We start from the raw sequence: 27524 nt of genomic DNA on the forward strand, positions 1-27524 counted from the left end.
TCCTATTGGTCCAGGGGCTAACTCTTGACACGCAGACAAAGGAACCTCCTGCCATATAAATAGGACTGATTAGTCTTTATTATTCTAGCATCACGGCAGTAGGTTTCCAAGCTTGGAGTTATTCTAGTCACCACAACTGTATGCCTGCTTGAAGTAGTTAAAACAGGGCACTGCAGCACAAGGAGTCTGCATGTCTGCTTAGACATGCTCAGCTTTGTGGATAACCGGATTCTGTTGCTGCTTGCAGTAACTTCATTGCTAGCATCATGCCAATGTAAGTTTGATATCTGCTTTTTGTGTTTTACCGAGGATTTTTGGTCCCGTTTTAAGAGTTCGGGAGGACTCTTATGCTCCGGTCGGTTTTTATTTGGAACTTACTTGGAAATCAACCCGAGGACAGCTAAAAGTTATTTTGAGTGCTTCCCTCTGGCTATCCCGTATAAAACCGACCGGATCCTGGTCATTTCGGTGGATTCTTCATTATTCTTCCGTGGATACAATTGTCAATTTGATTAGTCTCAGAGAGAGAGAGAAACGCCCTGATGAAAATAATTAACGGCCTTGAAGGAAGTTGTTAATTTAGTGATTTTGAATAGATTTTAGCCCAGTGGAACTACCAACATTTAGACTACAAATGGAATGTATCTGTAAACTCCTAGTATGAAAAGTTTGGGGCGTTGTACATACTGTTTCAGGAGTCCAGGGAATTAACTTTTATTATAGGGAATTGAAAGGCCGCCCCCCAGTGGTCATATTGAACAGGATCCCTTTTGGCATCAACCCTCTTCGATTTATTTTCTATAGAAATACATACAGATCTTAACAAAAAAATTGATTTTCGATCCCATAATTATTTCTACATATTATTGAAGTTACTTAGTGCAATGTAGGGCTTATTTTCTGGGCATTGTGGAAGATAATGTTTTGCATAGTTAGGGCTAGGGCTATTTCGTAAAAAAAAGTTATTATCAGTATTATAAGAATATAAAGCATTAGTTTCAAGCAATACACATGACATTTGATTTATATTTACAAGTACTATAAATTGAAACAATATTTTCCATGATTATATTATTTTTAGTGTCCAAAGGCGCCTTCTAGTGGTGAGGGCCTGACACCGCAGTATTTCAGAGGAGGTGCAATGCCACTCCATCATCGGCAGGGCAGGACCAAATGTAGAGTAAATAACCAGTTGTTATGCCACATCAGATTGAGGACACCACTGAGGCTTATACAGGAAAAGCTTAGTTCATCATTGGTCATCACCAGCGACATAAGATGATAGTTCTTCTAACATCCTCACACCCGTAGGTTCTTGGATCTCACACCCGTAGGTTCTTGGATTAAATCTTTATTCAACTCATTTAGTCATTTAGACCAAATTGAACTCCTAAAAATGAAGTTGCCATTTATAGGATAAAATTGGGAAGGATGGAATGAAACAGAATAGGATGGCATAGCACACGATATAATTTGCTCAGGTATTGTAAAAAAACTTGTCACTTGAGTTATAGTTGTGCATCCACATACCTAAAAACAAAATACTTATTTCTGATCTCCTCTCCACCACAATGCCAAGTTGTTGTCCTTATGGGATGTGGCAGTACAGACCTGTATTCACCTGACTGCTTGCCTCATTAGCTAGTGTTCGATTCACACTGAAATGAACAGTCAGTGGGATGTTGTGAACAATGTAGAAGATTATAATGGTTTTTAGACACATTCCTGAGAGACAACTGCTGCTTAACTGTAGAAGCTAGTTTATTAGCAGTGTGTGTATTGAGCCAATGCTTACAGTACTATGGGCCCTAAAGAAAACCTCAGGCCTTCTGAAACCCAAATGTGTTGACTAACTCGATTAGAACATGTATATGGCCAGCTTCGATATCACTTTCACTTTTTTTGTTGTCAGATAGGATTTTAGATGCATCTAATGCTAATCTTTATTCATTTATTCATACATTTTGATATAGGCTAATGTCAGCTCCCTTGCATTTCATTGATTAGATCCAGTTCAGTGTATATTATATAATCATAGAATTCATAACAGTAATTTGCTCTGAAGGAAAAGAAGAGGGCAACTTGAATTGAACAAATGGTTGGAATATAGAAAGTGGATAAAAAATGTAGATTGCTTCAACAACAAAAAAACGATTGTACTTCAAATTTTAGACATTTGTTTTTCCTAAAGTTATCATGTTCTAACTGAGTATCCCTTTTTCCCTCTCCTCCTCTTCCTCCTCTCCTCCTCCTCTTCCTCCTCCTTATTGCAACATCACAGCGGTTAGTACATGTGCATGATATTATCTATCAAACCGCTTTTAGAAGATATTTTACCTTTTGCCTCTTGTCTGTTCCAAATTCCAGCTGATATTCGGTGGAAAGTTCCCTCTGTTGGCAATTTGAGCCATCTCAACTATAGCAGACTGTTACAGTTTCATTTTAGGCTCTCCCTTTTTACTTCACTTTCTGCCAATGAATAGGTGAGGGTCCTATTGGTCAGGGGTAGTGTCAGTGAAAGTTAAAACCGCCTGTGCTGGTGCTGGTTTACCCATGGGGCCACTGGGCACAAGATGTCCTTTAATAGAATCAGGAAAAGGTTTGAAAGCTAAACATTGCAGATACATTCCAGGCCCGTATTCACTAAGACTCAGAGAAGTGCTGATCTAGGATCAGTCTATCCTTTTAAATCCTAACAAAAAATATTATTGGACAAGGGGGACCTGATCCTAGATCAGAACTCCTTCTATGATAACTCGATTTGGAATGGACCATGGTCATGTTTATTTTATCAGACATTTTTTACAGTATGAAGTAAGTTTGGCCTGTTCAGAATTGCCTGGTATAGTTGAGATTGCTACAAATTGCTCACAAATTGTATCTCAGCAGTTATATTGGCATTCTGATGTTTTAAAGGAGCAGTGGATCTATAAGGTGAATTGATTATGATAGATTAGGAGTGATTGATTGACTGATTGGCCTATCCACCTACATAGCCTACTGTCATCCAACATCAATCTGGATTTGGCATTCAGCTAGTTAACCAGCTCCATACTGCTCTTTTAAACATCTCTCTGCAATTGTGAATAAGATAACATTAGATCTGTATGTGATGTTATGTGTTTGATATTTGTTGTAGTTATCTGCACGAGCATGTGGCTTATAATATACATGTATGCATGCAATAATGTTTAATGACACTGGCAACTAATATGCTTTGTTGGCAAACAAGAGGGATGAAAAAAGCTGATATTCAGTTGATATAGCCTACACGTTGAATGACATAAGAAATGTGGGGGAAAAGACTGAATAAATAAATCTTATATTTATTTATCTTATTTTCTATCTAGGGGGGACTCAAGGTGAGCAAACAACATGTTCTTATGTGTCATTTACTAGTATAGAAAAGTGTGGCATATCTGAACTTTGAGGCTCAGGCTCAAAGGTCAAAGATCAAATGTTGAGGCCTAGTCAGCATGCACTGTTGACTCATACAGTAAAGTTAATGTGTGGATATGCTTGTCCTTAAACCGTAAGGTCAAGTTTATGTACACATTATGTACACATACGTATACATTATGACACATAATGTGATACTACCTTCAAATGCTATACATTTATTAACATTGATGCAATCATTCATTTGAGATTAGGGTCTATGACCTGCTTTGCTAGAGGCACTGATAAGCTTTTAAAATGTATATTTGAGTCATCTGTCTTGTATGTTTGTCTGATTGAGATATTTTCCCACCATAGGGCCCAAGAGGAGCTAAGGGGCCTCGAGGTGACAGGGTAAGCAAAGAAAACACAGCTGTTTTGTGTGAACTTTAAAATGCTTTGACATTTTCCTTGTTCAATAATTATTGTAATTTTCCTTTGGTGTGTAGAGGTTGTATGTTATGTGTCTGTAAGTCACTACACTTGTTTAAATGCAAATTTCTGAGAGGGCTACATTGCCTCCCCACTTGTTGTCATGGCACAGAGACCTAGATCCTCGATGTTGACAACAATATTATTGGATGTATTTTTACCCAGATATATTCTGAACATATTAGCAATTACATATTTTATATGATTTTAAATAAATTATACATCATTATGTAAATCATACCAATTTTGTAATAATTGTGCTTATGTAATATGTTTTCCTGTTTGTCTATAGTGTACGGTATGGCACTTACAGTATGTCACAGGACAGTGCAGGACAGTGCAATCACACCAGAAAACAAAACAGAAAACAAAACTGAAATAGAAAGTCATCATAAACAACATCAACAATAACAGAAATATGTATAGAATATAAAGTATTTTAGCTCAGACTTTCTTTAATAATAAGTATTTCTCTGTCTCTCTCTCTCTGTCTGATAGGGTCCCCAAGGTCCTAATGGAAGAGATGGTAAACCTGGACTCCCCGGGGTTGCCGGCCCCCCTGGTCCCCCTGGACTTGGAGGAGTAAGTTCACCTATATGGCAGACATTTTTCACCCAACAACACCCATCTGCTCTGGTGTGTTTATCAGGCATGGCACTTGGTTCCTCTTTCAAATCAGCCATGTTAAGTGTTCAAAGTGTGCCTTACTCACTAGGGATGGGTTCAATTGGGTGGTCTTGACCCCATGACCTCATGCCCTGATGAACTGATACCCTGTTGACCTTTGACCCTGTGGCCTATGACCCTTTGACCCCACGATGACCCTGTGACACAGTAAAACATAAACATGGCTGCCAGTGCTGTTGTTACATAGTTACTACCATGTTATTACACACATGACATGGTGAATGTAGGTTCCAGTGAGTTTATATTATGAGATTATTTTGTTTTAGACCAAAAATAAATGTTCAATACTGGTACAGTTTGTTAGTATTGTTCAGTGTGGTTCATCATGGTTGACACTAAGGACTACTACTCTCATGTCTCAAGACCCTCAACCGAATATATGGGATTAACCAATGGAATTTATGACTACTGTGCAATTATTATTTGTCACAATACATGTATATTATCATAATTACCTGAACATGGCTTTTATTCCTTGTTAATGTGTGTGCTAATGATTTGTGTCCCTTTTTTCTTTTGCCAGAACTTTGCTGCTCAGTTTGATGGAGGAAAGGGCAGTGACCCCGGACCTGGACCAATGGTGAGGCCCCAAATTCAAGAGGGAGAGTGTGACCATGAATTAACCCCAAATTAAACCCTCACCCCTAACCCCTTGGCACTGTCCCTGCTTAGCCCATAGGCATATACCCTTGGCACTAGCCCTTGCCTAGCCCCTGGCCCCTAGGCACTTGTGTGGATCTGATAAGATGGATGTAAGCAAGTAATGTTGTGAAAATTCCACCTGGCCTATGAGAGGGCAAGGTAGAGTTATAACCGTAAGGCTTCTACCTATTCCTAATCTTCTCAGTGCCTATGGGTCTATATTGGAATTCAGCCAGAAACAACGTTGTGGAATAGATCATTGTAGATCATGCACTGATCATAACCTCTTCATCGTCCTGCATGGAGCAGCTGCCAGAATATTACACCAAACTCTGGACATGATAGGTGCACTGCAGTTATTTCTTCATCTGTTGCTGTGACCCCTCTCATAGCTAAGTGTTTACCAATAGATACATAGCTAAGTGTTTACTAATAGAATACCAATTGGGTAAACATGAATAGTTGTATTACCCTTTTATTCTCTTCAAATTGTATTCCCCTTCCTCCCAAATCCTTTAAGATTTAATTTCAGATAAGATCTCATACATTTCATTTCAGATAAGATCTCATACATTTCATTTCAGATAAGATCTCATACATTTCATTTCAGATCTCATACATTTCTCGATTTTTATAGGCATGCGTTCCCCGATTTTATGCAAACGTTTTTGGGTTGCCATATTTCCAATTGCATTCCCCCATACACTGATTTATATCTAAATTGGATGTGCACTTCCATTGAACAGTATTGAAATGATGTAGGTGCTTTTGTTTGATCTTATTTGAATGTGATTTGTCTTTCTCTCCTCAGGGTTTAATGGGATCTAGAGGACCCAACGGACCTCCCGGATCCCCTGTAAGTAGTTCACTAATGTAATATGTCAAATGACTCAATGTTGTGTCTTTCTCTCATATAAACTCAACACAAAGGCCAGGAGGACTTCTTGACTAAGTGACCTGATCAGTAAAAATCCCCTGTTTTCCCTGGTCAGGTCACATGGTCAGGATGGAATAACTCCTGGTTCTGCTCCTTACACCTAACTGATATTGTTGTTTTATTTCTATGTCTCATTTGGACAAAATGGCTCACTGATGTGTCTTCCCATCAACAGGGACCCCAAGGATTCACAGGACACGCTGGAGAGCCTGGAGAACCCGGACAGACTGTAAGATAACTCTCTCATGGAAACTCTAACCTAAACTGGCACACCTAATTCCATTAGTCAACTAATCATCAAGCCTTTTACTAATTGACACTACTACACAGAAAGGCAATCTATAACTTAGAACCCAGAACTTAGAATGTGACTGTGACCTTAACCCTGAACCCTGACCTCTGACCTGAGACCTCTCTCTCATCCAAGGGCGCCATTGGTGCTCGTGGACCCCCTGGATCCGCTGGCAAGCCTGGTGAGGACGTAAGTAAACAGTTAAAATCATCTGCGTTATTTTGGTCTAACTTTTTAAATAATTAACTGTGGCACTACTTGCCTACTGGGGCGATAAGTGAATGTGGAAAATCTACATGCTACAAATTCTTTCATGATAGTGGACCTACAGTATACACATCTAATGCAGCTTGTCTGTTCACTTGTAGGGTAACAACGGCAGACCTGGCAAGCCTGGTGACAGAGGTGGCCCCGGAACTCAGGTAAGGGCAATGTCCAGAGCTGACAGATTTGTTAACTAAATTACATTTGACACTAAATATGCATGAACCCACTAAGTGTTATCACTTAAAACATGCAGAGAAAGAGACACAGTTTTTCTAACCTCTTCTCTCCCTCCTCTGTAGGGTGCTCGTGGATTCCCCGGAACTCCTGGACTTCCTGGAATGAAGGGACACAGAGTGAGTATTTACATAAATACCTGCCAGGCCCTGCCACTCCTAACGTCTTCCCAACTCCTTCAGGAGGGTGCAATGCTCTGAAGGTTACAGATAGAGATGACTTATATAGAGCTGATGTGATTCCCTATTCCACATGACAGAGAAGCGTGTCTATTCTACATAATACATTTCTATCTGGATGTTCTGTAATGTTGCACCTCACTGAATGTGACCCTGTCATGTTCTGAAAAGATGTATCTCACGATATATCACGGTATCCCACACATCTCCTCCTGCTTCCTCTTGCACACATATCCCTCATTTCAAATGACACCCTATTCCCTATTTAGAGCACTACTTCTGACCTATGTGGCTCCAGTCAAGTGCACTATGAAGGGAATAGCTTGTGATATGAAGGTAAAACTGTGGTGATTATGGGAAATTAGGAGGAGTTGTATCCGATGAAGCTGAGCGAAAATGCATCCCATATCAAATAGAATGCAAGAAGCAGAGATCTCTAGATAATGATCAAACAAACAACAAGAAGCAGAGATCTCTAGATAATGATCAAACAAACAACAAGAAGCAGAGATCTCTAGATAATGATCAAACAAACAACAAGAAGCAGAGATCTCTAGATAATGATCAAACAAACAACAAGAAGCAGAGATCTCTAGATAATGATCAAACAAACAACAAGAAGCAGAGATCTCTAGATAATGATCAAACAAACAACAAGAAGCAGAGATCTCTAGATAATGATCAAACAAACAACAAGAAGCAGAGATCTCTAGATAATGATCAAACAAACAACAAGAAGCAGAGATCTCTAGATAATGATCAAACAAACAACAAGAAGCAGAGATCTCTAGATAATGATCAAACAAACAACAAGAAGCAGAGATCTCTAGATAATGATCAAACAAACAACAAGAAGCAGAGATCTCTAGATAATGATCAAACAAACAACTCCCTCACCAGATAATCAAAATGCTCTGAATGATATGGGGAAAAATATCATTTTATATACATATTTTACTGTTTTAATTGATTTTAGACTATAATATTTGTGTATTGTCTCAGGATGCTAACCTGTTCTCGTTGTGCTCCAGGGTTACAATGGTCTGGATGGACGCAAGGGAGAGTCTGGTACCGCTGGTGCTAAGGTAACGTTGTAGCCACACGTTCCTCAATCACAATTTATTCTCTTACTGCTGGCAAATCTAACATATTTCACAAGAGGCCTAATACAGAGGTGTAACAGAGATTTAGCTTTCATCTTTGTGGGCTGGTTTCCCAGACACAGATTAGGCCTAGTCCTGAACTAGGAAACATTTTCAATGGAGAGATCCATTGTGCAAGCTTTTTATTCCACGTATAAGATGAATCTGGGTCCAGGAAACAGGCCCTGTAACACCTAAAAGTAAAGTGAGTTTCACATACAGTAGCACATTTTAGTGCACGTTTAGTCGCGATCAGTCTACATTGATAGCAGTTACTCAAAGGTCAGTTCTTGTTTTACCACTAACATACATAGTACTACATATTTTTTCTAAATCTCAGAGAATACATTTTTTAGGACACTCATGCTTACCAATCTAGATATGTCCCAGAGTTCAAACTCATCGTAACTTTGTACCTCCTATGAGTGCCTGTCATCTGAATATGTGTTCTTCTGCTTCTCCCATAGGGTGAGACAGGTGCCCACGGAGCTAACGGAAACCCCGGACCAGCTGTAAGTTCACACATGATGTCACCCTTGTCTTTTCCCTCGTATTGTTCCCTAGAGGGAAATGTCAGCATCAGCATGTTGTCAGGTGCCAGGCAAAGCATATGTACATGTATCACTAATGAAACATGATGTCACCTGCATAGTCTGAATGTACCTCACGATGATTCTTTACCATTTGTCACATTCAAAAGACATTGCATTCACATAGCTGATTGCAAAGGACACACACAGTGGAGATGAGGACATCAATTGTACAACCAGGAATAGATTATATACAACACATTCTCAGTACATACACACTTTACAAAATCTCAGTGCACTTGTCCTCAACCATTCTCTCTCTTTCTCTCTCTCTCTCTCTCTCTCTCTCTCTCTCTCTCTCTCTCTCTCTCGCCCACCCCAGGGTTCTCGTGGTCTGAATGGTGAGAGAGGGCGTGCCGGCCCTGCTGGACCTGCTGGTGCCCGTGGTGCTGATGGAAGCACTGGACCCGCCGGCCCTGCTGTGAGTCCGGCTCCCCCTTTGACCCAATAACCTCTGACCCCTTAACCTAATGGATCACATACATGTGACCCCTCTGTTGTGTAATATAATGCCAGATAGAAGTCACTGTGCCTTTAGGCCCAGATCTGATCCCTCCCCTAATCCTAACCTAATCCTAACCTAATCCTAACCTAAATCATTACAGGTGGAAATGCTAAAACTGAAGTTAGATTGTCTGCTTCTAGGGGTAGCTTCATCTAACAACCCTTTACTGTAACCCTTGACCTCTATTTCACTATGTCCTCTCTCTATATCCTGTTTCCCAGGGTCCTCTTGGAGCAGCTGGCCCCCCTGGTTTCCCTGGTGCCCCTGGCCCCAAGGTAAGTGTGATGTCATCATGGTCATCTCCAGTGCAGTTCTTCATTATCACAATCTTTAGTATATCATCCTTGGAATATCATCTGTAGAATGTCATCTGTAGAATATCATGGACATTATTAGTGTGGACACCAAGGAAGATTCCCAAATACCCAGTTCTGGGAACTGTAAAGGCACATCTAAGAAGCTTTCTCCACACCCAAAACATCATGACTCTCTAATTGGTTATCACTATCCTGTAATCTGATTGGTTTACTGTAAAGGGACCAATCACATTGATCAAACTACTGATTCCATGCATAGTATTCCCATGAGGATTTATATACCATAAAACATCTATATAGCATCCTAAAACAGCCCACTACCCATCTGACTGGATAGTGTGACTCTGTAACAGGGAGAGATTGGAGGTGTTGGATCCAATGGCCCATCCGGACCTCAGGGAGGCAGAGGAGAGCCCGGTATCAATGGAGCTGTTGGCCCCGTCGGTCCCGTTGTAAGTATACACAGATACCAACAAACCACAACATTCTCAGTGTGAAACATGTCACATTGAAGGCTCTCTCTTGTTTTCTGGTTATCTTTTCCTGATGTACTGTATGTACCGTCATTATTTTGCATCATGAATCATGGTTTCTTGTTATCTTGGCACCTCCACACACTTGTCTGCAACACTCTCTTTCCTTTTCCCCTCCTTGTAGGGTAACCCTGGTAACAACGGTATCAACGGCGCCAAGGGAGCTGCTGTAAGTATTCTGGCCATAGTTGCATTGTGGGTAGACTAGATTGACAGTTCAATGGTTATTTAGGGCCAGACAAGGGTCAAGATGTAAAAGCTTGTTCACTTGATCCTTGAACTTGTGTAGGTATGATATGAGTTATGAATGTAGCACAACAGTAAATATCACTCAAATAACATCAACAATGAATCACTTCAGCTTTGGAATTCATGATGTACAGAACTTATTTCAGTTGTTCCGTTCACATTACATACATGTGATATTAGCCATAAGTAACTGTTGTAGTGAAACCATTGGATATTGTGTAATGTGATTAGGTAATGGTATGGTAATGTTTATGCAGTAGGTCCTTCAGCTGTCTTCTTACTCACCATTTCTTCCATTCGTGTGTGTGTGTGTTCTAGGGTCTCCCCGGTGTTGCTGGAGCCCCTGGTTTCCCTGGCCCAAGAGGAGGTCCCGGCCCCCAGGGCCCCCAAGGATCCACTGGAGCTAGAGGCCTTGGTGTGAGTACCGCTGGACCTAAAAACCAATGCAACAACACTTAACTTTATTCACAGAACATTTACTTTATTCACACAATCGGTATGAATATTGAGTGATTTGATCATGTATCTGTGTTTCTTTGACTGCAGGGTGACCCTGGACCCTCTGGACAAAAGGGAGATTCTGGTGCTAAGGGAGAGCCTGTGAGTATCCATACTACTGCTGTTTATCAGTATAGGTATGCTCTAGCATTATGTCAGTACATGGTGTGTGTTTGTGGCGGTCTCTAATGTCTCTGCTTTCTCCTTCAGGGTCACTCTGGTGTCCAGGGTCCCGCTGGTCCCGCTGGTGAGGAGGGCAAGAGAGGCTCGACTGGCGAGGCTGGTGCCACCGGGCCCGCTGGTCTGCGTGGAGCTAGAGTGAGTATATTATCCCAGACCCAGTTTACTAGACCCAGGCTAGGGATATATTTTGTGGTGTGTTTGATATAAGTTGCAGATGAGGGGTTATGGTTGAATCTTGTCTCTCTCTCTGTGTGTGTTGTAGGGAGGTGCTGGAACTCGTGGTCTGCCTGGTCTGGAAGGAAGAGGTGGTCCCATTGTAAGTTACCAAAAATATGATTTACCATGATGACAAATGTTCAAAGGCAGAAAAAAAAACGGTGACTTTTACCTTGTAATTTAGTGACTGTTTTGTACTCATGGGTTGCTCTTCCTCCTCCTCTCTCTGACAGGGTATGCCCGGAGCTCGTGGAGCCACCGGCCCTGCTGGTATCCGTGGAGCCCCTGGTGATGCCGGTCGTGCTGGCGAGTCTGGTCTGACTGGAGCCAGAGTAAGTGTCACACACACCTGTCAATCAAAATGTTTGTATCAGATGTGTAATGGATTCTCTGATTGTCTAATCTCTGAACCAAATATAGCATGTGTTCTCTAGCCGTGATGCTGAATGACTAACAAGTTCTGTCTGTTTATAGGGCCTCCCCGGAAACTCTGGTCAGGGTGGACCCCCAGGCAAGGAAGGCCCATCTGTAAGTGATCAAACACGTCATCTCCAATATTGATCCTTTCAAACGCTCTACATCATAAAAAAAAGTATACAATAAAACTGGTGACATGATAATGGATTGGTTCAAAGCAGTCCCATTGTGTTGGTGGCACGGTTACCCACCCCATCCACCACCAATGTTAACACCCACCTGGTGGTGTTGTGTCATATCTGATCCACGTTGTTTTGTGTGTGTCCTCTTCCAGGGTGCTGCTGGTCTGGATGGCCGCACTGGTCCCCCCGGCCCAACTGGACCCAGAGGCCAGCCCGGTAACATCGGATTCCCCGGCCCCAAGGGACCTGGAGTAAGTAGAACCAGCAAGTAAAACCAGGAAGGAGATCTGCTAGAGGATGACTTGTTAGCATGAGATTGGATCATGAGAGAGACAGCTAGGGTCTTGTTGCACTTCACTATGGACAGATTATGATCTAAAGAGTAAAAAGGAAGTGATATTGAAGGATAAAATAAAATATGCACAGAATGTGATTTTAGGAGTTGAAAGAGTTGTACTTATCTTGATGATGGTCTGTACATCAACATAATGTTCATCTGACATTTCCATGGTCTCTTCTTCCCTTTCGCCCTCCAGGGTGAGGCTGGCAAGGGGGGTGATAAGGGACCTACTGGTGCAACTGGTCTGAGAGTAAGTACCCCCGCATTAGACAACATTCACTACATTATCAACCCTCTACTGTAAAAGGGCATTCATTTACTATTATGGTAGATATCTCTCAAATTGACGGTTGGTAAAGCTGAGTATCCTAAATCTGTGACCTTGTAGGACTGACAGGACAGAGCCAAACAGTCCAAACAAATGTATTACTTACTCTAGATTTATAGTCATTCATTACAATAGAGTTGTGTTTCCTCAAATCATGAGTTCCAGGATAAACTCTGAAAAAACTATAATGGATCATTGATCATTCACCTACCTCTCTCTCCCTGTCTCTGCTTAGGGCGGCCCCGGCGCTGATGGCAACAATGGAGCTCCCGGCCCAGCTGGTGTCGTTGTAAGTAGTCTGCACTATTTCATTTAAATACACACATGTAATAACTAGAATCTTATCTTACAGTGAACTGTATTTGATTTGATTGAACTTGATGCCATCCTCTTCTACAGGGTAATGCTGGTGAGAAGGGAGAGCAGGGACCTTCTGGTGCTCCTGGTTTCCAGGGTCTGCCCGGCCCCGCTGGACCTGCCGGTGAGGCTGGCAAAGCTGGCAACCAAGTGAGTAACCAAACCTAAAACCTGTAACACAAACCCATTATACATCCACAAACCTAGAACCTTGATCTGTAACACAAACCCATTATACATCCACAAACCTAGAGCCTTGATCTGTAACACAAACCCATTGTACATCCACAAACCTAGAACCTTGACCTGTAACACAAACCCAGTGTACATCCACAAACCTAGAACCTTGATCTGTAACACAAAGCCATTATACATCCACAAACCTAGAACCTTGACCTGTAACACAAAACCAGTGTACATCCACAAACCTAGAACCTTGATCTGTAACACAAACCCATTATACATCCACAAACCTAGAACCTTGATCTGTAACACAAACCTAGAACCTTGATCTGTAACACAAACCCAGTGTACATCCACAAACCTAGAACAAACCTACATCCGCAAAGCCATAACAAACCAACATCCACAAACGCACATATATATTTCCACAAAATCATTAACTGCAAAACATATTTTTGTTTATAGAAATGTTACCACTTAATGTTCATTTCAGTATATTTTATTTTATTTGAATAGTATTCTCACTATGTAATATTTTGCACTAACAAAGCATTGTTTTGTAATATTTTTAACTAACAAAGCATTCATCTCTCAACAGGGTATGCCCGGAGACCAGGGACTCCCAGGACCCGCTGGTGTCAAGGTATATCCACTCATGAATCCCTCTCACAGAACATTAAGTATGATCTTCTAAAAGCTGGTCAACCATACACATGTTGCTGTTCACCCATTTACCTGTACTCTTAAGTAGGACGAAGGCCCTATATAGGCCTTAACTAGACCCTATTTTTATATACAATTTACATCCACACACTTGTAGTGTATACATACTGTGGTGTGCCCATGACAGAACCCTGGTGCTGACTGTTGCCCTCTCTCTCTATGTCTGTTCCTAGGGAGAGCGTGGAAACTCCGGTCCTGCTGGCTCTGCCGGATCTCAGGGAGCCATCGGTGCTCGTGGACCTGCTGGAACTCCTGGCCCCGATGGTGGCAAGGTGAGCACAGCTCTATTAAGGGCTTAGAGTTTGTCCTGTTCACCTGGTCAGGTCATGTGGTCTGGAAATCCTCCTGGCCCTACAGTCGGTATAACCAAAATATATGAACGATAGATCTGATAGTACTGGTGTATTCTGTATGAGAAATACACCACTGTTCTTTTAAGCATTGTAGTCAGATGAATCTCCTAACCGCTCATGGGGTTGCTCCATGAGACGGATAACTTATAGGTGGAACCATACTTCACCAATGTCTCTGTTTCAGGGAGAGCCTGGTTCTGTCGGCATTGTTGGTGCCGCCGGACACCAAGGACCCGGTGGTATGCCCGGTGAGCGCGGTGCCGGTGGTACTCCCGGACCCAAGGGTGAGAAGGTAAGTCCCCCCAGAATATGCTGCCTGTAAACATATAAAAAAGTTACATTTCACAAGAAAAACAGAAATCATGTGAAAAGTTGCATAAAAGCTATAATTGATGTCAATTATAATTTCTGATATGCTGATGTGAAATGCAGTGCTTGATAAAGTTATCCTACAGTACAAACACTGGGAGAATTTGAAATACTGATTTTATCTGATAGACCTAGACTAAAAACAACTCTATATAATGGCTATTTTAAATGAGTGACTAACATGTCTTTTCCCCCTTTCCGATCTAGGGTGAGGGTGGACACAGAGGACTTGAGGGTAACATGGGAAGAGATGGCGCCCGTGTAAGTTCCTCTCTCATCTAATGTGGTCACTTTCACAATGAAAACAACATCTAATTCATTGTTATTCTGTCTCTAGTGTTTTAGTCTGACTTTGTACCTTGTGTCTCTTTCTAGGGTGCCCCCGGACCAAGTGGACCCCCTGGACCTTCCGGTGCTAATGGTGAAAAGGTAAACAGCCTGAATATCGGCTCCTTTAACCTCAACACATGAAAGGATATCTAAGGACAAAGGAAATACGTTGGTTCAGATGATGAGAAATATTGTGGGGCTCACTTAGGGAAGATTTGTCAACGATTGTGCATATCCAAGAGATCCAAGATGGAGTAGGCCTAATGTTCACTGACCTACAGAGGAGCAAGACTCTTTGGCTTGACCTTCAGAGGAGCAATGATGTCAATGGCCATTTCAAGACTCTTTGGCTCTCCACAAGTGATCAAGATATGGACTGGACCATATTGTTGAGTGTGGTCATTCTGAATATTTGGACAACAACAAATGCCTGTCTACTCCAGACCAAAGAGAAGGACTATGAGTACACCCCCTGCCACAGCTTGTGAAGCCAGAATCTCAACCTCGCCATCTGCTGGGCAGTTTGCAGTTGCACACTGCCGAGGTCACAACCATCTCCAAAGGATGGAAACCAGGGTCATGTTCAGGAGGGTACACCATACCGCTCACCCATATTTTTGAAACATTTTGCATCGGAAAACAGAAAGTAGCATTTCTAATTGGACAAGCACCACCCTGTTTCAAAACGTTTTCTCCTAACGCTGGACATGAACCTGGCAGAAAGCACACTGCCTGGACACCTGCTCCATTATACATCATCATACTTCAAACTCATCTACCAGCATATGGCAGTTGATGATGGTAGTCATAGTAACAACTATTTTGCCTTTTTTTTGGAAACAAATAGTCAATACCTTCAAATACTGGACATTCTGTGGAACTTGAAGGTCTAGTGTTGACTAATCACAGACTGGATTGATATTTTGGATTGATTCAGCCCACACATTCTCATCTTTGCTCTCTTTCAGGGTGAGTCTGGCTCCTTCGGCCCTGCCGGACCTGCTGGTCTCCGTGGACCCAGTGTAAGTACCTACAAACACTTATATAACACATTATAACACATATAACACATCTATAACACATAACATGTCTGCTCATCACCCCTCATCAAAGGAATTAAGGACTAACATGATCTAGTATTCAGAATGTCTACCCAATATAGACGCTATATCAGTCAACACTATCATGTTAGGTTCTAAACAAACATAGTAAAAACTCAAACGGACGACTAGAAAAAGCTCAAACCAAGTTCATTCAACCCACTGGGTGCTTCAGCTATAAACACAACATACAAGTCACACAAGCATATTTATACCTTCTGACTAGGCGGAGTCACCTCCTAGTATGTCTAAGATAAACAATCTGTCTCTGTTGCTAGGCAGGAACTCAGCCTGTTCCTCTTACTGGTGTTGTCATAGCCCTGCGTGTGTGTGTGTGTGATAGGACTGTAGTTAGGTGGGCTTCGGGGAGGACCCCTTTGGCCCCCCTCCCAGAGGTTTCTTCTCTCTTCAACTGTTGACCTTATGTCGAGTTGAGTTCCACATCTCTCCTTCTCCTAGTTCTACAGAAACTGGCCTGCCTTTATCAGGAACTGAGTCTAGACTGTTGCTCTTTACCTCCTTCCATAGAAATATTCATATTCAGCAATAAAATGTTTGAACAGTCAGAAACTTTCTGTACTGTCCCTTGTCTCACACAGTAACTTTCTGTACACAGAGTTCCTATTCACCCTTCATTGACCCCAACATATAGATTTCTTATAGATGTAAAGTAATCATTACATTCTAGTATGGTGACAGGAATAAGTATATTTCAAGATAGAATCCAACAATGTCATGTTATATCAGTGTCTAGTTGATGCTTGATTATCTGTCTGGTTGGATGGATGGTTGGATGGACGATCGGATGGTTGGATGGATGATCGGATGGTTAGATGGATGGATGGTTAGATGGATGATCGGATGGTTGGATGGATGTGTATATCTCTACTGCACATGGATGGGCTCTTCTGACCATTTGTCTCTGTGTTCCTGCTCTGATTTAGGGAGAGCGTGGAGAGGGTGGACCTGCTGGACCTCCCGGCTTCGCCGGACCCCCTGTAAGTACTCATTCGGATGATACCCTGAAACCACACACAAACACGTCACATACACGTATGCATCAAAATATAGTGATGTTCTTTAACATGGAGACATACACACAAACTCACTCCTTCACTGACCGATGCATGGAAACACACACGCAAACACACACACTAATTCACTGTCTGACAGACTAATACACACACATACACAAACTCACTCTCTGACTGACAGACTCATACACACACATACACAAACTTGTGTGCACACACGTTTACACACAAACACACACACTACCTTGTGTTTCTGCAGCCTTTGTTCTGTGGATTCTGTTCTGACCCATGTCTGTGCATCCCATGCAGGGTTCTGATGGTCAGTCTGGCCCTAGAGGAGAGAAGGGACCCGCTGGTGGAAAGGGAGATGTCGGCCCCGCCGGCCCTGCTGGACCTGCTGGCCAATCTGGACCTTCTGTAAGTCACTTACTTAGTTGGTCCTCTTAATTCCAATGTGTGACACACTGCTCATTCTTACCACCTACTTCAATGGGAATCCACTGAATCATTCACACAGACAGTTATATGCAGTACATGGTCCTGTTTGGCTTAGGTGGTAGAGAATGGTGCTTGCACTGCCAGGGTTGTGGGTTTGATAGCCGGGACCACCAATATGTATAATGCATGCAGGCATGACTAAGTCGCTTTGGATAAAAGCCTATGCTAAGTGGCAAATGTTATTATTACAAGATATACATCCTCACTGGGAATGATATCCTCTACTTGTGAAGATGATGTAAACTGACTTCCTGTGCTTGTCTAGGGTGCTAGTGGACCCGCTGGCCCTCCTGGTGGTCGTGGTGATGCTGGACCTTCTGTAAGTACTGTCACTGATATCACACACACACAACGACACCCCATATCTCTGTGACCCAGTGACCTTGGCTGCTTTCTAACCTTTGACCGTTGTGTGTTCTTTCTCTTCAGGGTCTGACCGGTTTCCCTGGTGCTGCCGGTAGAGTTGGAGGCCCCGGTCCCGCTGTAAGTGCGGCAGTAGTGTTAACACACACAAACAAACAAACGGAGGTGCCATTTTGTACAGATGTAGGATCTTAATTTGATCACCCTGTTGCAGGATAACTTTTACACATTTAAAACGTGTGGTGTGTTTGAGGTTTAAAAATGCTTCTTAAGTTTTCATTTAGACTTTGACATTCCCTTACAAAGAAATTATCAACCCCTACAAAAATGCGCATTCATAAAAATCCACATTTCCTGTTGCTGCAGGTTTATTTTCTTGCTATAGCAAATTGGCTCGAATTAAGAGCCTACATCTGTACTTAGAAGCAATATCATGCTGGCTAGACATCATGTAGTTATTCAAACCCCTTGTGTTCATATTTCACTCATGTCAGTCTCTTATCAAAGAGAACAACATCCTGGCTGATTCTGAACAAACATACACAGATACTCCTCCCACTTTTTATCCTCAACAACCACCTGTCCTGTCCTCTTCCCTACACACAGGGTATTGCTGGGCCCCCTGGCTCCGCCGGTCCCGCTGGCAAGGATGGCCCTCGTGGTCTCCGTGGTGATCCTGGCCCCGGTGGACCTCAGGGAGAGCCGGGAGCTGTTGGACCCGCTGGTATCACTGGAGACAAGGGACCCAGTGGAGAGAGCGGTCCTCCCGTAAGTCATCATAACTCCCATTGAGGCCTCTCAGTAAGCTTCTCCTCAATAAAGGATTTATGCTGTGGATTTCACTAGCCTGGTTTCAGATCTGTTTGTGCTGTTTTGCCATAGGACCATAGGAGTTGGCAAAACAGCACAGAACCCTTCTGGGACCAGGCTAGCTTTTCATTAGGTCTCAAAGCATTTTACATTGTTTGGGCTGCATAACAAAACACCCCCATTCACCACTAATGGCGATGGGGGGGAAAGTGATTGTGTTTCTTTCTCTGTTCTCTGCTTTTCTCCACTCTCACCTCCTGATCACCTGTCCCTGTTCAGGGTCCTCCTGGTACCGCTGGACCCCAAGGTGTGCTCGGACACGCTGGCTTCGTTGGTCTGCCTGGTTCCCGTGGTGACAAGGGTCTTCCTGGCGGTCCTGGTGCTGTGGTGAGAGCATCATACCTTCTGTTGTTTCAAAACATTATTCAAACTGCCCTAGCAGACACATCCGACCACAGAACAAACAAAAAGGCTCTGTAAAAATAGCAATTTGTCATATTTTATGGGAATGATTTTGATCAAATGGGGCAAATCACAGTTCTATTCCAGACAGGTGGAGCCCAGACAACCAGATTTGTTTGCGCTGCAATCCATTGATGAGTTATGGATACAGTACATAGTTACTTACTATGGTATGTGTTTGTACTGTGTTGACCCTGTGATACTCTGTACCATTCAGGGTGAGCCTGGTAGACTTGGACCTGCTGGTGCCTCTGGACCCCGTGGTCCCTCTGGTAACATTGGCATGCCCGGTATGACTGGTACCCAGGGAGAAGCTGGACGTGAGGTAAGGATTGATTGATGTGTTAAACAAGTACTCAGAGCCTGTATTCTAGACACATGGCCCAAATCCTACATTTTAGTTCACCCACAGTTCCCATGACAACACAATTAACGTGCTATTGTGTCACCCCACAGGGTAACCCTGGCAACGATGGACCTCCCGGCCGTCCCGGAGCTGCTGGCTTCAAGGTACAATGCTCTCTGTCAGTTATGCTGTAGGGTGAAGTTGCCCCTAGACGCTAATCTGGGGTCAGTTTAGCATTTTCCCCTCTAATGGTTAAGGTTACGATTGGTAGAGGGGAAGCTGATCCTAGATTTTTACCTTGGGAAAACTTCACCCCGGAGCGTAATTTATACCTCACAGTACTGACGACACCATTCACCTGAGCTGAATTCAGTGGAAATGTTCCTTTTGGCTTCCATTTTACAAACTTCATCTCAGGAACATGTTAAATTCATATGAATATCAGTTAAAACTATAATGTCTTGAACTTTCAACTTTGAATCTTGAACTTTGCCCCCTCGCAGGGTGACCGTGGTGAGCCTGGTTCTCCTGGAGCCCTTGGAAGCTCTGGTCAACCTGGACCCAACGGACCCGCTGGCTCCGCTGGCAGACCTGGAAACCGTGGAGAGTCTGTAAGTGCCCCCCCTACCCGAATTGGACCCCCCTGAACAGGGTTGACAAAGGGCACTTTTTACCTGGTTTCTAGAAGGACGGTAGAGTCCATGTTAGCAATGGCATGATGTTACAGTATTTCCCCTAGCTTTCCCATGAGAGGCTCCTTCTTCATATACCCATATAACCCCTGTAACTATTCCCCAGGTCGTTACTGTAAATGTAAATGAGAATGTGTTCTCAGTCAACTTACCTGGTAAAATAAGGATTAAATAAATACTACAATATTTCTAGAAAAAAAGCATTCACATGAAACTTCTACTCTACACAGAAGAATGGTTCCTGTGGTTCTAACTCTAGCATGCTGATGTGGATATATCTTCTCCCTCTCTGCCTCTATAGGGCCCCACTGGAAATGGTGGTCCTGTCGGTGCTGCTGGTGCCCGTGGTGCCCCCGTGAGTACCCTGTCTAAACTCATCTTGACTCGGACTGCTGAATTAGAACTCCACTAATCATTTCAACTATCTTAGTGCATCACCGTAGCCTAGTTGTGCCTATACTAAATGTGAAATAACACACCTGTGTTATGGTTCTGTGTCTCCTTGTGTTGTAGGGCCCCGCTGGTCCCCGTGGAGAGAAGGGTGGCGCTGGAGAGAAGGGAGACAGAGGCATGAAGGGTCTGCGTGGACATGGTGGTCTCCAGGGAATGCCCGGACCTAATGTAAGTCATGATGACTGCTGTGACCATCCATCCTCCATCCATCAAGATCAATTCAATATGATCGAATCTCATATCCTGAAATATCCCATATGCCCAAGTTTGTATTAGCATCACCATTTTATTTATAGACGCCTTATAGCCACTTCTTGTAAATATCAGAATCATTTACAGTACGACAATGTTCTTATGCTGTAGCTACTCCTGAGCTAACTGTATCTCTCCCCTACAGAGACCAACTTTAGCTACCCCTGAGCTCTCCTGTCTAATCATATCTCTCCCCTACAGGGACCAACTTTAGCTACCCCTGAGCTCTCCTGTCTAATCATATCTCTCCCCTACAGAGACCAACTTTAGCTACCCCTGAGCTCTCCTGTCTAATCATATCTCTCCCCTACAGAGACCAACTTTAGCTACCCCTGAGCTCTCCTGTCTAATCCTATTTCTCCCCTACAGAGACCAACTTTAGCTACCTCTGAGCTCTCCTGTCTAATCATATCTCTCCCCTACAGGGACCAACTTTAGCTACCCCTGAGCTCTCCTGTCTAATCATATCTCTCCCCTACAGGGACCATCTGGTGAGACTGGCTCTGCTGGTATCACTGGACCTGCTGGACCCAGAGTAAGTAACTATTACTATCCACATCAAACGCTCTCTCCATTGTATCTTCTTCCAACTAGACAGATAAATGTATTTGACACCTCTCCTTGTCCTCCTCCTCTCCTTGTCTCTAGGGCCCCGCCGGACCCCATGGTCCCCCTGGTAAGGATGGTAGAGCTGGAGGTCATGGTGCTATCGGACCTGTTGGACACCGTGGTTCCCCTGGACATCTTGGACCTGCTGTGAGTATATCTAGTACTCGCATAACTGCCTCAATCAGTCAGCCAGTCAGTCAGCCAGTCAGCCACTCAGTCAGTCAGCCAAATGCCACAGAATTGGTGACGAAGCGGACTGATTGTTTAAGGTGTGAAGGCAGACACTAGCTGTTAACATAGCAACACATAATGGATCTAGGTTGACATATAATTTGCTTAAAAAGTACTTCACTGATACAAGTTAAGCTTTTAGCATGAGAAAGTGCGAATGAGATACTTCTCTGCAGCAGCAGCATCAGCAGCAGTGACCCACCTTACTAAGGTTGAGCTTGTTAACGCTCTTCTCTCGCCCACAGGGTCCACCCGGCTCTCCTGGACTTCCCGGACCCGCAGGTCCCGCTGGTGGTGGATACGATCAGTCTGGTGGTTACGATGAGTACAGAGCCGATCAGCCCTCTCTCAGGGCCAAGGACTATGAGGTGGATGCCACCATCAAGTCCCTGAACTCCCAGATCGAGAACCTGCTCACCCCCGAGGGCTCCAAGAAGAACCCCGCCCGCACCTGCAGAGACATCAGACTCAGCCACCCCGAATGGAGCAGCGGTGAGTTGGTGGAACAGAAACATCTGTCTTTCTCTTCATTGATTGGTTGACTCACCGAGGTGCCTTAGAACCCTCACACTCTCTTTGTAAACTCTTAACCACTAAAATATCTTGTTCATTCTAGTCTCAACACAGACTAACTAACTTTCCATATCTTTATCTATCGCCCTACATGTCACTATCAATACTCTCCTTGAGCGATCAAACATGAAACTCAAAACGTAAACAACACCTAAACACAGCAAAACCCCAGTGAAGTATTAATAATAGTGATAATAACATTATCAGTGCTAATCAATGTCATTCTTTCTTGTACTCCCCTGCAGGTTTCTACTGGATCGACCCCAACCAGGGCTGCATTGCTGACGCCATCAAGGCCTACTGCGACTTCTCCACCGGACACACCTGCATCCACCCTCACCCCGAGAGCATCGCCCGCAAGAACTGGTACAGGAGCTCTGAGAACAAGAAGCACGTCTGGTTCGGAGAGACCATTAACGGTGGTACTGAGGTGAGCGGACTGAACCTGCACTATTTCGAATGACAAGAGCGGACAGTTTGAACATCTGAGAGGAAGATATATCGATTTGATTGGGACACCAGTTTGATTCTAGGCATATTTTAGTAGTATTGTATAGGCCCATGTTATTGGCTTACATTCATCTCCAGCACCATAAACCTGATTGCATTGGTTCCATTTGAAAGAGATCATCAGATATCAGATTCTTCACCCAGGTTTTTCTCTAAATGCTTGATTACTGCATCTTGACACTGATCCTGTCTTAATTCCTCCTATGTTGTTTCTCAGTTTGCTTACAACGACGAGACCCTGAGCCCTCAGAGCATGGCCACACAACTGGCCTTCATGCGTCTCCTGGCCAACCAGGCCACCCAGAACATCACATACCACTGCAAGAACAGCGTGGCGTACATGGACGGAGAGAACGGCAACCTGAAGAAGGCTGTGCTCCTGCAGGGTTCCAACGACGTGGAGCTGAGGGCCGAGGGCAACAGCCGCTTCACTTTCAACGTTCTGGAGGATGGCTGCACTGTAAGTCCCCTTTCTTTTATACTGCAATGTCTGGAACAATAGCTTTGTTGGTTCCTTATCTGGGCTCACTCCCACAAGTAGATACAGTGCATGGTAGAAGGGTGAACTCAGGCTCAGGGTAGTTTTCTGTAACTTCCTGGTTAGTGAAAGAGTTTGGGAACCTGACTCTTTATTTAAAGTATCATAGGTTTCTACTGTAGGGTATTATTGTACGTTTTCAAGATATGATATACTGAGTGCACTATTTTGATACATGGTTTCTCCTTTTGTCCTACCTCTGCAGAGACACACTGGCCAGTGGAGCAAGACAGTCATTGAATACAGAACAAATAAACCATCTCGCCTGCCCATCCTCGACATTGCACCTTTGGACATTGGTGAAGCTGATCAAGAGTTTGGTTTGGACATTGGCCCAGTCTGTTTCAAATAAATAGACTCATGATAAATTAAAAAAAAGGGAGAAAGAAAGAAAAAAAGAAAATCTCTGCCCTTCTTTGTGTGTTTTTTTTTTATACTGAATGCTCATTTCCTCTGCGCATCCACTTGCTTAAGCTGGGCTCTATCGGAGAGGACCAATGGACTGAACGGAGCGTTGTGCAATGCAAATTAATACAGCAGCCCAAAGAGACGCGGGAAAACACCATGTTGTGGAACATGTCAACATTTTGTAAAAAATCTAATAAGTGTAATAAAAACGCTGAAAGTATGCATCACTTTGTGGTCTTTGTATATCTTCCAAAGAGGAGGTTTAAAACCACAATTTTTTTTTTTTATAAAAAAAAAAAGGTTGAAGCTACCTCATGCCTGTGTTTTAGAAAATACTATTGAGAAGCTGTCTGATCCACAACGTAGATGTTACGAATTCTACGGCTTCAAGCTCTGTCCTGTATCAAAGGTGCTGAATTACTTGAAGCAGAGATCTATGGTGCTAAACATGCAGCTGTGGAAAAGCAGGAAACCACTCATTCTCATTGTGTTACTTTGTATTGACTTTGACGAGTCTTGTACAGGTCCCCCTGATAAACCCCATTTTAAGCAGGTGGAATTTTCCTAAATCTGGTCTGATGTTTGTCTGGTTTTGACTTTGTTTCTGGTTTTGTTTTAATATTATTTTTTTGGTCTCAAAGTTTTGTTTTCTTTTTGTTCAGACATTTTACTCCGTCAATTCCCCCCATCAATGCAGTGTCCATGCACATTATTTTATCCATTTTTAATGGATTTTAGGCGGCCTCTCTCTCAAAACGAAACCACAAAGTTTATTGTACCTATTTTGTATATGTGAGATGTTTAAATAAAGTGTGAAAGTTCTGAAATAAAGCATGTCCAATGTTCCAAAACGACACCATTCAATGACTAAAGTACTTTCATGTTTTAAGATGATGATATTATTAAATGAGGTTGGAGTTGAAAGATTGTTTTGTGTTTTTGGTGATATATAGAACTTAACTCTTCCTTCCACATATCATCTTCACGACCGAGAGGAGAATACAAAGACCCTGCCAGTATGCAAGTAACTTCTTTAATCATCATTATGTATTTTCTATCAGTAAACCAAACACCTATCAGTAAACCAAACACCTTTTTTCAATAGATTAAGAATCAAATAGCCCAACAAGTACATGAAAACAGATGTCTGTTTACAAATGTAGCATTCACCACAGCTAACACAGGCCTACACTAGGCTACAACATTCACCACAGCTAACACAGGGCTACATTAGGCTACAACATCCACCACAGCTAACACAGGGCTACATTAGGCTACAACATCCACCACAGCTAACACAGGGCTACATTAGGCTACAACATCCACCACAGCTAACACAGGGCTACATTAGGCTACAACATCCACCACAGCTAACACAGGCCTACAGTAGGCTACAACATCCACCATAGCTAACACAGGCCTACAACATCCACCACAGCTAACAAAGTCCTACAGTAGTCTAAAACATCCACCACAGCTACCACAGCGCTACATTAGGCTACAACATCCACCACAGCTAACACAGCGCTACATTAGGCTACAACGTCCACCACAGCTAACACAGGTCTACAGTAGGCTACAACATCCACCACAGCTAATACAGGCCAACAGTAGGCTACAACATCCACCATAGCTAACACAGGCCTACAACATCCACCACAGCTAACACATGCCTACAGTAGGCTACAACATCCACCATAGCTAACACAGGCCTACAACATCCACCACGGCTAACAAAGGCCTACAGTAGGCTAAAACATCCACCACAGCTAACACAGGGCTACATTAGGCTACAACATCCACCACAGCTAATACAGGCCAACAGTAGGCTACAACATCCACCATAGCTAACACAGGCCTACAACATCCACCACAGCTAACACAGGCCTACAGTAGGCTACAACTTCCACCATAGCTAACACAGGCCTACAACATCCACCACAGCTAACAAAGGCCTACAGTAGTCTAAAACATCCACCACAGCTACCACAGCGCTACATTAGGCTACAACATCCACCACAGCTAACACAGCGCTACATTAGGCTACAACGTCCACCACAGCTAACACAGGTCTACATTAGGCTTCAACGTCCACCACAGCTAACACAGGTCTACAGTAGGCTACAACATCCACCACAGCTAATACAGGCCAACAGTAGGCTACAACATCCACCATAGCTAACACAGGCCTATAACATCCACCACAGCTAACACAGGCCTACAACATCCACCACAGCAAACAAAGGCCTACAGTAGGCTAAAACATCCACCACAGCTACCACAGCGCTACATTAGGCTACAACATCCACCACAGCTAACACAGCGCTACATTAGGCTACAACGTCCACCACAGCTAACACAGGGCTACATTAGGCTTCAACGTCCACCACAGCTAACACAGGTCTACAGTAGGCTACAACATCCACCACAGCTAATACAGGCCAACAGTAGGCTACAACATCCACCATAGCTAACACAGGCCTACAACATCCACCACAGCTAACACATACCTACAGTAGGCTACAACATCCACCATAGCTAACACAGGCCTACAACATCCACCACGGCTAACAAAGGCCTACAGTAGGCTAAAACATCCACCACAGCTAACACAGGGCTACATTAGGCTACAACATCCACCACAGCTAACACAGGGCTACATTAGGCTACAACATCCACCACAGCGCTACATTAGGCTACAACGTCCACCACAGCTAACACAGGTCTACAGTAGGCTACAACATCCACCACAGCTAGTACAGGCCAACAGCAGGCTACAACATCCACCATAGCTAACACAGGCCTACAACATCCACCACAGCTAACAAAGGCCTACAGTAGGCTAAAACATCCACCACAGCTAACACAGCGCTACATTAGGCTACAACATCCACCACAGCGAACACAGCGCTACATTAGGCTACAATGTCCACCACAGCTAACACAGGTCTACAGTAGGTTACAACATCCACCACAGCTAACGCAGGCCTTCAGTAGGCTAAAACATCCACCACAGCTAACACAGGCCTAAAACATCCACCACAGCTAACAGTAATATGGTTACAATGAACTCAACTATGGATTGCCATTGGACAATGATTATTATGTCATGGTTCCACCTGTCACCAGAGGGCGGCAGAGACCGTCCTAGAGACATTAACGACACTCAGGTGAATGCCGTTTTCGCATTATGATTTCCCTGTTAAAAGAGGTGTGTTTTCTGTAGTCCTTTGCAGAAGCTTGAAATGTTTACTGTGTGTGGTTGTTTCTTGAGTGGGTTTTTGAGATGTGGTGTTTGTTGTTTTTCAAGTGTACTGTGACCCTGTGGGTACTGTTTCTCATTAAAGTATTACATTTATCCTTAACCACTGATTTCCTCATCTGGTCTCTTCTCTATACCTGGGTCCAACCTCACTACATCACAGATTAAAGAAAATGTCTGCGCTCTGCTCACATCACTAGAGTAGGGAATTGATAATGCTTGGTCATGTTAGTCCTTATAAGAACAGTTTTCTATATATTTGTCAAAAATGTGTGCTTATGCTACACTGTCTGGCGTGAGCAGGGCAGTGAGTTATATGAGTGTCTTTTGGAGTCTGTTCCGCTTATTGTTATTAATGTGACTGTCTTGCATACACTCAGAAAAAAAGTGTTCTTTGGCTGTCCCCATAGCAGAACCCATTTTGGTTCCAGGTAGAACACTTTTTGGGTTCAGGTAGAAC

At 43.3% G+C, this 27524-nt stretch overlaps 1 protein-coding gene across 3 annotated transcripts; it reads left to right on the forward strand.

Annotated features, from left to right (window-relative positions):
* LOC106570460 (collagen alpha-2(I) chain) lies at window positions 1-24726 on the forward strand. 3 transcript variants are annotated; one of them, XM_014142822.2, is made up of 50 exons: window positions 67-274; window positions 2282-2283; window positions 3351-3362; window positions 3757-3792; window positions 4369-4452; window positions 5081-5137; window positions 6011-6055; window positions 6312-6365; window positions 6564-6617; window positions 6797-6850; window positions 6995-7048; window positions 8140-8193; window positions 8718-8762; window positions 9163-9261; window positions 9567-9620; window positions 10016-10114; window positions 10320-10364; window positions 10763-10861; window positions 10991-11044; window positions 11153-11260; window positions 11388-11441; window positions 11575-11673; window positions 11816-11869; window positions 12093-12191; window positions 12477-12530; window positions 12844-12897; window positions 13008-13115; window positions 13747-13791; window positions 14045-14143; window positions 14409-14516; window positions 14801-14854; window positions 14969-15022; window positions 15892-15945; window positions 16968-17021; window positions 17367-17474; window positions 17821-17874; window positions 17985-18038; window positions 18525-18686; window positions 19008-19115; window positions 19408-19515; window positions 19647-19700; window positions 20040-20147; window positions 20530-20583; window positions 20742-20849; window positions 21415-21468; window positions 21582-21689; window positions 22019-22265; window positions 22592-22776; window positions 23074-23316; window positions 23600-24726. In XM_014142822.2, the coding sequence occupies exons 1-50, from the start codon at window positions 205-207 to the stop codon at window positions 23744-23746; spliced, it is 4071 nt and encodes a 1356-aa protein (XP_013998297.1). In that variant the 5' UTR covers window positions 67-204; the 3' UTR covers window positions 23747-24726. The 3 variants fall into 3 exon arrangements, with proteins under 3 accessions (XP_013998298.1, XP_013998297.1, XP_013998299.1); XM_014142823.2 differs by lacking the exon at window positions 3351-3362 and having other exon boundaries at window positions 1-274; XM_014142824.2 differs by lacking the exon at window positions 17821-17874.
* Window positions 24727-27524: the final 2798 nt, after the last annotated feature.

Source organism: Salmo salar, chromosome ssa14 (genome assembly GCF_905237065.1).
Source record: "Salmo salar chromosome ssa14, Ssal_v3.1, whole genome shotgun sequence".
In the NCBI taxonomy this organism is placed as follows: domain Eukaryota; kingdom Metazoa; phylum Chordata; class Actinopteri; order Salmoniformes; family Salmonidae; genus Salmo; species Salmo salar.

What these genes read in the sequence shown, in the direction of transcription:
- LOC106570460 (XM_014142822.2), top strand. Translation starts at nt 205, where the DNA reads ATGCTCAGCTTTGTGGATAACCGGATTCTGTTGCTGCTTGCAGTAACT. An exon ending in GTCCCCCTGGACTTGGAGGA is followed by an intron (nt 4,453 to 5,080) that starts GTAAGTTCACCT and finishes TTCTTTTGCCAG; the next exon opens with AACTTTGCTGCTCAGTTTGA. An exon ending in AAGGAAGAGGTGGTCCCATT is followed by an intron (nt 11,442 to 11,574) that starts GTAAGTTACCAA and finishes TCTCTCTGACAG; the next exon opens with GGTATGCCCGGAGCTCGTGG.